Source organism: Curcuma longa, chromosome 17 (genome assembly GCF_044706935.1).
Source record: "Curcuma longa cultivar G26 ecotype Majalengka, Jawa Barat chromosome 17, ITB_CL_G26_1.1, whole genome shotgun sequence".
NCBI lineage: Eukaryota > Viridiplantae > Streptophyta > Magnoliopsida > Zingiberales > Zingiberaceae > Curcuma > Curcuma longa.
In genome coordinates, this window is record NC_133877.1 from 5,354,267 (window position 1) to 5,364,907 (window position 10,641).

The following is a 10,641-nucleotide window of genomic DNA, read 5'->3' on the forward strand; positions in this document are numbered from 1 at the left end:
CAGCTTGGCACGCCTCCACTGTCTCACCAATACACCAAAAGAAAGCGTATCAAAGACAAACAATCGGAAACGCACTCGTAGAGTTAAAGCTGGGAGAGTATTGAGGTGAGATGAGAGGGAGAAGATCGCACCATTCTGAGTGCGAACGTCTTGACCGGATTGGCGCTCACCCAATATGTCAGCAGTCTGAGCAGCGATCGCCATTGCCGAGGTCGGGAGACAGCAGCGGAAACCCTGGACTGCGAGCAACGACAAAAGAAAGATATAAAGAAGGGAAGGGCAGGTCCGGAGAGCTAATGGATGTGGCAGTTTTTTGAGGTCTCAGCTCGTAACAGGGAAGGATGCGGTGGCATATGTGCCGTGTCACATGCTTTGGAGATCGACAGATGTGGTTCCTTGAAATATTTTTTAAAAATTGTTAAAATGTATTTATTAAACATTATTTGAATAAATTTATCTGCTGAAAATTATAATCACTTTAGTAGGGCATCTTTTAAAAAAATATTAAAAGCACTCTATTATTTTAAAAATATTATTATTATAATATCATTACGACAGTTATGATGCTAAGACTGTATTGCTTTAATTATCAAAAATTTTATATGAACTATTATTATATTAAAATATATGTTACCAATTTAATTAAAACTACTCAAATTATTTCAATACCACTGTAATTACATTTGTAATTGCTTTAATTATAATAACTATGGAAATAAATAACTAAGATTATAATTTTTTATTGACAAATTAAAATATATATTCTATCATATTTTGTCAATTCTCATCTACCTTATAATTAAGTTTACCTTTAATTACTGTCTTAGACGAAATTAGGATTTTTCTTTTTATTATAATTGTTGATTTATTTCTAATTAATAAAATTATCCATATTACCTCTATTCGGTCCTACGGCTACACGATGATGACGGCCACACGATGATGAATCTATTCCAATTCTCATCAAGTCTCACGTTCTTTATCTGCCAAAGTTATCAAAACCTGCCCCTACAATCTTGCCCCAGAATTGAAACCTCACATAATTTTGACCCAGAACCGAAACCTCTTCGTGCTTATTTCAAAAGCTAAGTGAGTAAAAGATCAGTTAAATCGATCGAATCAATTCGATTGAAGTTAAAATTTTGATTGGATTAATTTAAAATTTTAATTTTTTAAATATTAATTATTTCAATTAAATAATTTTAAATTTTTAATTGATTTAATTAAATTATCCAATATGAATCGAATTAAACTATACTCCAATATGAATCGAGAGTTTAAAATATCTAATTATGTAATTCAGGACTTTCATTCCCTCTCAAGTCCAATTTAATCAAAAGTTGATTTTCGACTGATTTAATTGATATTTTATGGGTTAAATTTTTTTTTATATGAAAGTTTAATCGATTCAATTAAGTTCAAAAAAATTAATTTATTCAATTTTGGTTTAACACTACAAGAATATTTAGCCCTAGTGACGGATTATTTTATCACTAATCGATTGTTATTTGTAAATAGCGACCAATTTACCTCATTGATAAAAAATTAATCGTTGACATCATATATTGACAGATTTAAATTCAGTTGCAAATTAGTAACAAAAGATTTAATTTTCGTCATTAAATGTAACAATGGAGTTAAATACTCATCGCTAATATTAGTGATCGCAATTGAAATCCATCGCTAATATTAGTAATGGATATTAAAATTGTCGTCGCTAATTAACGTTAAAAATTTAAATCTGTCGTTAAGATTATAAACAGAATGCACTGTTCAATCTCTGATCTAGTGACGGTAACATCCTTCGCTAATTAGTATAGCGATAGAAATTTAATTTTGTCTCTAAGTAGCAACGAAAATAAAAAGTTCATCGCTAATTACACTAAAAAATTAAAGATCATTTGCAACGAATTTTGAGATGAAAAAAATCATCACAAAATTATTTGGTGACAAATTTAGTAACGAAAATATTTTCATGGGTAATAGCTCGTCGTAAAATTCTATGATAAAAAAATATTTATTCATCGCGAAATTAACGACGAATAAATTTTTCATCGTCAATTTCATCACAATTTGACGACGAAATTATTTTCATAGCAAAATTGAGTATTTGTTATTCTGTGATGAAAATAAATTTTCATCGCAAATGTTGCGACGAATTTTATATGTTACATAATTAGTAACAAATAAGATTTTATTGTAAAAGTTGTTGCTAATTAGCCATAAAAATATTATTCATTGTAAATTTTGTTGTAAATTTACAATGAAAATATTTAATCATAAATTTTTATCTCTAAAAAATTATTTCTTTTAGTGAGGTTCTCTAAAAAATTTAAGGAAATTAACGATGACATATTTAATATTCCATCACTTTAAAATTTTCAATTTTATTATTCTCGATTACGGTCAATCAATTTTATTATAAAATTTTGAAAAATAATAATACTATTCACTGATATTGAGATGTTAAAAAAAAAATTACAATCCGGTAGTTAAATGGAAATTCTCTATTATAACTATATAAATGCATTTGAGTTATAATTAATTTTGTTAGCCTATAAATACAAATAAAAGATGCATGTACTTGTAACTAGTTATACAAATAAGGGTGACTAATAGGTAGGTTAAATAGAGTTAACTGGTAGAACCGATTGAAATTTAAAAGTTGGATTTAGTTAATTCAGAAATTTATATTATTTTTTTAAATATCTATTAATTTGGATAATTCACTTCGGTCCTAATTTTAAAATTTTAAATTCAATTAAATCGATTAAATCAAAAATAATAGTCAATAGTGTCAGTAGTTGATTGTTCAAATGTTAAATTTTAAAAATTGAATAAAATATTTAATAATTTATCGTGGGCTTTGACCATTTATTATCAATCAATTATGATTAAAAAAATTAATTATTTTAATTTTTTATCTAATTAATTGATGTTTTGTGGGTTTGATTTATTGGATTTTTTTAAGTTAAGTTAGTCTAAAATTTTTTAAATTATTCAATTTTGATTTAAATATTTCAATTAATTCGGATATTGAGGGACTGCTCACTCCTAAATACAAATATTCAAATTCATCTTGTACGTTAGAAGCCTTTTTAGAATAGTAAATGAATCGGACTTTTATTAATAAATTTGATGTTTAATTTAATAAAGTATTAATTAATTAATGAGTTTGTTTTGTTACCGTTTAATAATATTTGTGGACTAATTTATAAATAAATTTAATTATTGACTTATATAAAATTTAATTGTCAAAAATAAATAATTTCATAGATTTTTATAAATTTAAAATTTTATTATTTTATAATATATTTAAAAAAATAAAGAAATAGTATAAATTTTATAAATAGATAAAATTTTAATATAAATTATAATGATAATTGAATTTGATTAAAAGCTATAATAATATTAATGCAGATGATTATATATAAGACAAGTTAATTCCATAAAGTTTTAAATAAATAAATAAATAAGCTTGTGGTTTGGCTCAAATTACACGCCAAAATAATATAAAAATGAATTCTACTTTAATCCATCTCCACGTTTTACTCATTAATTTCGCCAAGATTTTTTTAAAGCTTTATGGAAAAATAATATCCTATTTGATATACTAAGAGCTCGATGATAATAGAATGAAATGTTGGAAAGTAATAGTTGAGTTGGTTATAATTAACGAAGCATACTTGTAAAAGAGGATAAAGATTTGAATTTCGGTGAAATAATATTTCTGTCGTGATCAATTGTAGTTTCTCGATTTACCTCCTCACAGATGATCATGAGACCGACCGTGTAGGTGGACGGATTTCACTTTTTTTTAAAAAAAAAAAAAAGAAATACCGAAAAGTAAACATATATTTGGCTAGAGGTTAATTAAGACAATTATAGTATAAATATATGATGAAAAAAGTGAATTAAATCAGTTAAGAAAATGTATGATTATTTATTTACTTTTAATAGTCTTTTGATATATTAAATCAATTTTTAGTTAATTGTTATCGGACTAATTCAAATTCCACTCCTTTAATACGCGACACGTTACTTTTGTTCGGTCTCATCTCATAGTCACAATTCACTCCGGTAGCAACGGCAGATAGAATTGAAGTATTAAGTTAAAATTGAATTAAATTTAAATAAATAATTTTTTAAATAATTAAATTGATCAATTTTTAAATAAAAATTAAATGATTCGAATGAATAAAATATTAATTAATTTGATTTTAAATATTATAAAAGATTTATCTTTTAATTAAAAATTTATAAATTTATTTATATAGCAATTTATTTATTAGATTTATTTGATTTAATTAAATAAGAAATTTTAAAATTGAAATTGAATCGATATAATTGATTTTTTTAAAAAAATAAAATTCTAAAATAATTTTTAAATTTGCGATAAATGCTGTCGACGCCAATGCAATGGATATTGCCTATAAAGAACTATCTATTCTCATCTGTTCGATCTCGATGGTGGACACGTGGCGCGAAGATCCTCTTTAATATAATTCTTTCCATCTCCGGACTTTGATCGTTTCTCATTGTCCATTCCAACGCTAGCTATCTATGGACGCCGCCAATGCAATGGCTTTTTTCCACACTTCCAGATTCAGATCATCGACCCCTGCAGCAATGACGTCGACATCTTTTTCACAATTCAACAGCTATAATTCCGTTTACAATCTACTCCTCTTTCACAGGATCGACCGCGATATCTACGACAGATTGATTGCCCACGGCGCCACTCCGCTCGTCGCCCGCAACATCGTCGCGCTCCTCGTCTGGCTTGACAACACCGGCATCAACGTCATCCCCTACCTCAACAACAACTTCAACGACGACGCCTTCCTCCGTCTCACCGCCGAGGCGGAGTCCATCCTCGACTTCCTCCGCCGTGCCTACCTCCCCCCGCGGGAGTCCGTCGTCCTCTCGATTCCCGTCATCGCCTCCCTCTCCACCATCGGCCCCATCAACTGCGGCTTCTTCAACTGCCATCGCCACGAGGCCGCCGAGCGCATCGCCGAGACCCTCGCCGTCGGAAGGTTCTTCTTCGACAACGCCCTCTTCGCCACCTTCCGCCGTTACGAGGCGGCGGTGGAGGACGCCCGCCAATGCAACACCGCGCCACCTCCGATGCCGCTGGAGTTGGCGAGGCCCTTCATGCCGGTATTTTCGACGGCTGCGGCTTCGGTGGACGAGCGCTCCCTCGTCATCGCCTTCCTCAGGGCATCCCCTCTCTCAGAGGAGGAGATTGCTGCCTACTTCCAAAAGTAAATGATTTGATTTAGAATTCCGATAGAAATCTTTGTTCGAGTGTCGATCGACATGTACGTACATTGTTTAAATTGAGCATGCAGGCAATGGGGGAATTGTGTGGAGCGTGTGGCGTTCGAGGAGATGCCGGCGTCGTCGTCTGGATAAGTGGCTGAGAGACTTGGATGAGTGGTTGAGAGACTTGGATGAGTGGCTGAGTGACTAGACAGCTGAGTGTGCAGAGTGGCCGAGAGAGCAATGGCCGAGATGAGGTGGCTGATATGAGATGATCGAGAGACTAGACTGCTAAGTGTGCTGAGATGGCTGAGATGTTGAGGTGCTGAGACGAGGTGTCGAGATAAGACGACCGAGATAGCCGAGAGACTTGGATGAGTGGCTGAGAGACTTGGATGAGTGACTGAATGACTTGGATGAGTGGCTGAGAGACTTGGATGAATGACTGAGTGATTTGAATGAATGACTGAGAGACTTGGCTAAGTGACTTGGATTGGCTGAGTGGCTGAGTGACTAGACTGTTGAGTGTGTAGAGTGGCCGAGAGAACAATGGCCGAGATGAGGTGACTGAGATGAGATGGTCGAGAGACTAGACTGCTGAGTGTGCAGAGGTGCCGAGACGAGATACAAGATGGCCAAGATGAGGTGCCGAGATGACATGGCCGAGGCTCGCCATATTGGTGCTGAGATGATGAACTGCTGAGATAGTTGAGATGCTGAGACGTGGTGCCGAGATAAGACGACCGAGATGGTGGAGAGACTTGGATGAGTGGCTGAGAGACTTGGATGAGTGGCTGAATAACTTGGATGAATGACTGAGAAACTTGGATGAGTGGCTGAATGACTTGGATAAATGACTGACTTGGATGAGTGGTTGAGCTGACTTGGATGAGTGGTTGAGTGACTTGGATGAGTGGCTGAGGGCTTTGATGAGTGGCTGAGTGACTAGACTGCTGAGTGTGCAGAGTGGCCGAGAGAGCAATGATTGAGATAAGATGGTCGAGACGAGGTGGCTGAGATGAGATGACTGAGAGATTAGATTGCTGAGTGTGCAGAGTAGCCGAGAGGGCAATGGCCGAGATGAGATTACTGAGAGACTTGGATGACTTGGATGACTGAGAGATGACTGAGAGACTTGGATGAGTGACTGAGTGACTTGGATAAGTGGCTGAGAGATTTGGATGAATGACCGAGAGACTAGATTGTTGATTGTGCAGAGTGGCCGAGAGGGCAATGGCCGAGATGAGATGGCCGAGAGACTTGGATGAGTGGCTGAGAGACTTGGATGACTTGGATGAATGATTGAGAGATTTTGTATGAGTGACTAAGTGACTTGGATAAGTGGCTGAGAGACTGGAGGAGTGATTGAGTGGCTTAGATGAGTCTTGACTTGGAGGAGTGATTGAGTGAGTGATTGAGTGACTTGGATAAGTGGCTGAGAGACTTGGATGACTTGGATGAATGACTGAGAGACTTGAATGAGGGCAATGGCTGAAATGAGATGGCCGAGAGACTTAGATGAGTGGCTGAGAGACTTGGATGATTTGGATGAATGACTGAGAGACTTTGATGAATGACTGAGCAACTTGGATGAGTGGCTGAGAGATTTGGATGAGTGGCTGAGTTACTAGACTGCTGAGTGTGTAGAGTGGCCAGAGCAATGGCCGAGATGAGATGGCTGAATGGATTGAGAGACTAGACTGCTGAGTGTGCTGAGATGACTGAGATGTTGAGGTACTGAGGTGTCGAGATGAGACGGTCAAGATGGTCGAGAGACTTGGATGAGTGGCTGAATGACTTGGATGAGTGGCTAAGAGACTTGGATGAGTGACTGAGTGACTTGAATGAGTGGCTAAGAGACTTGGATGAATGACTGAGTGACTTGGATGAGTAGCTGAGAGACTTGCTGAGTGACTTGGATGAGTGACTGAGTGACTAGACTGCTGAGTGTGTGTGGCCGAGAGAGTGGATGACCGAGACGAGGTGATTGAGAATGGCCGAGAGATTAGACTGCTGAGTGTGCAGAGGTGCCGAGACGAGATGCCAAGATGAGGTGCCGAGATGACATGGTCGAGGTTCGCCATATTGGTGTTAAGATGCTGAACTGCTGAGATGGCTGAGATGCTGAGACGTGGTGTCGAGATAAAGCGACCGAGATGGCTGAGAGACTTGGATGAGTGGCTGAATGATTTGGATGAATGACTGAGAAACTTGAATGACTGAGAAACTTGGATGAGTGGCTGAGAGACTTGGATGAGTGACTTGGATGAGTGACTGAGAGACTTAGATGAGTGGCTGAGACTTGGATGAGTGACTGAGCGACTTGCTGAGTGTGCAGAGTGGCCGAGAGAGCAATGGCTGAGATGAGATGGTCGAGACGAGGTGGCTGAGATGAGATGATCGAGAGACTAGACTGCTGAGTGTGCAAAGTGGCTGAGAGGGCAATGGCCGAGATGAGATGGCCGAGAGACTTGGATGAGTGGCTGAGAGACTTGGATGAGTGACTGAGTGTCTTGGATGAATGACTGAGAGACTTGGATGAATGACTGAGAGACTAAACTACTGAGTGTGCAGAGTGGTCGAGAGGGCAATGGCCGAAATGAGATGGCCGAGAGACTTGGATGAGTGGCTGAGAGACTTGGATGAATGACTGAGAGATTTGGATGAGTGGTTGAGAGACATGGATGAGTGGCTGAGTGTCTTGGATGAGTGACTGAGTGACTTGGATAAGTGACTGAGAGACTTGGATGACTTGGATGAATGACTGAGAGACTTGGATGAGGGCAATGACCAAGATAAGATGGCTGAGAGACTTAGATGAGTGGCTAAGAGACTTGGATAACTTGGATGAATGACTGAGAGACTTGGATGAGTGGCTGAGCGACTTGGATGAGTGATTGAGTGACGTAAATGAGTGGCTGAGTGTGCAGACTGCTGAGTATGCAGAATGGCCGAGAGAGCAATGGCTGAGATGAGATGGCCGAGAGACTAGACTGCTGAGTGTTGAGGTGCTGAGACGAGGTGTCGAGATAAGACGATTGAGATGGCCGAGAGACTTGGATGAGTGGCTAAATGACTTGGAGAGACTTGGATGAGTGACTGAGTGACTTGGATGAGTGACTGAGAGACTTGGATGAATGACTGAGTGACTTGGATGAATAACTGAGAGACTTGGCTGAGTGACTTGGATGAGTGGCTGAGTGACTAGACTACTGAGTGTGCAGAGTGGTCGAGAGATGAGATGTGGCCTGAGATGAGATGGCCGAGAGACTAGACTGCTGAGTGTGCAGAGGTGCCGAGACGAGATGCCAAGATGGCCAAGATGAGGTGCCGAGATGACATGGCCGAGGCTCGCCATATTGGTGCTGAGATGCTGAACTGCTGAGATGGCTGAGATGTTGAGACGTGGTGTCGAGATAAGACGACCGAGATAGACCGAGAGACTTGGATGAGTGGCTGAATGACTTGAATGAATGACTGAGAAACTTGGATGAGTGGCTGAGAGACTTGGATGAGTGACTGAGTGACTTGGATGAGTAGTTGAGTGGTTTGGATGAGTGATTAGACTACTTTGAGTGGTGAGTGACTTGGATGAGTGGTTGAGTGATTAATGGCTTAAGTGTGCAGAGTGGCCGAGAGAGCAATGGCCGAGATGAGATGGCCGAGACGAGGTGGCTGAGATGAGATGACCGAGAGACTAGACTGCTGAGTGTGCAGAGTGGCCGAGAGGGCAACGGTCGAGATGAGATGGTCGAGAGACTTGGATGTTTTGAATGAATGACTGAGAGACTTGGATGAGTGGTTGAGAGACTTGGATGAGTGATTAAGTGAGTTGGATGAGTGACTGAGAGACTAGTCTGTTGAGTGTGCAGAGTAGCCGAGAGGGCAATGACCGAGAGACTTGGATGAGTGGTTATGAGACTTGAATGAATTAGATGAATGACTGAGAGGGGATGAGTGGTTGAGTGACTTTGATAATGAGTAGCTGAGAGACTTGGATGAGTGGCTGAGAGTCTTGGATGAGTGACAGAGTGACTTGGATAGATGGCTGAGAGACTTGGATGAGTGAATGACTGAGAGACTTCGATGAGGGCAATGATTGAGAATAAATGATTGAGTAAGAGACTTGAATGAGTGACTGAGTGACTTGGATGAATGGCTGAGAGACTTGTATGAATGAATGACTACTGAGTGTGCAGAGTGGTCGAGAGGGCAATGGTCGAAATGAGATGGCCGAGAGACTTGGATGAGTGGCTGAGAGACTTGGATGAATGACTGAGAGATTTGGATGAGTGGCTGAGCGACTTCGATAAGTGGCTGAGAGACATAGATGAGCGGCTGAGTGTCTTTGATGAGTGACTGAGTGACTTGGATGACTTGGATGAATGACTGAGAGACTTGGATGAAGGCAATGGCTGAGATGAGATGGCCGAGAGACTTAGATGAGTGGCTAAGAGACTTGGATAACTTGGATGAATGACTGAGAGACTTGGATGAGTGGCTGAGCGACTTGGATGAGTGATTGAGTGACTTAGATGAGTGGCTGAGTGACTAGACTGTTGAGTATGCAGAGTGGCCGAGAGAGCAATGGCCTAGATGAGATGGCCGAGAGACTAGACTGCTGAGTGTTAAGGTGCTGAGATGAGGTGTCGAGATAAGACGATCGAGATGTCCGAAAGACTTGGATGAGTGGCTGAGCGACTTGGATGATTGACTGAGAGACTTGGATGAGTGACTGAGTAGACTTGGATGAGTGGCTGAGAGACTTGGATGAATGACTGAGTGACTTGGATGAGTGACTGAGAGACTTGGCTGAGTGACTTGGATGAGTGGCTGAGTGACTAGACTGCTGAGTGTGCAGAGTGGCCGAGAGAGCAATGGCCGAGATGAGATGGCCAAGACGAGGTGGCTGAGATTAGATGGCCGAAAGACTAGACTGCTGAGTGTGCAGAGGTGCCGAGACGAGATGCCAAGATGGCTAAGATGAGGTGCCGAGATGACATGGCCGAGGCTTGCCATATTGGTGTTGAGATCGAACTGCTGAGATGGCTGAGATGCTGAGACGTGGTGCGAGATAGATGACCGAGAGACTTGGATGAGTGACTGAATGACTTGAATGAATGACTAAGAAACTTGGATGAGTGGCTGAGCTGACTTGGATGAGTGGCTGAGAGACTTGGATGAGTGACTGGAAGTGACTTGGATGAGTGATTGAGTGATTAGACTATTGAGTGTGCAGAGTGGCCGAGAGAGCAATGGCTGAGATGAGATGGCCGAGACGAGGTGGCTGAGATGAGATGATTGAGAGACTAGATTGTTGAGTGTGCAAAGTGGCCGAGAGGGCAATGGTCGAGATGAGATGGTCGAGAGATTTGG

General features: G+C 39.6%; 1 protein-coding gene across 1 annotated transcript; it reads left to right on the plus strand.

Annotated features, from left to right (window-relative positions):
• Window positions 1–4,563: 4,563 nt before the first annotated feature.
• On the plus strand, window positions 4,564–5,418 carry LOC141848288 (uncharacterized). Its single transcript, XM_074736333.1, has 2 exons — window positions 4,564–5,267; window positions 5,355–5,418. The coding sequence occupies exons 1-2, from the start codon at window positions 4,564–4,566 to the stop codon at window positions 5,416–5,418; spliced, it is 768 nt and encodes a 255-aa protein (XP_074592434.1).
• The last annotated feature ends 5,223 nt before the right edge of the window (window positions 5,419–10,641 follow it).

Excerpts from the sequence above, each read along its gene's own strand:
- LOC141848288 (XM_074736333.1), top strand. The coding sequence starts at position 4,564 with ATGGACGCCGCCAATGCAATGGCTTTTTTCCACACTTCCAGATTCAGA. Across the intron at positions 5,268-5,354 it reads ATTGCTGCCTACTTCCAAAA|GCAATGGGGGAATTGTGTGG; the intron begins GTAAATGATTTG and ends TTGAGCATGCAG.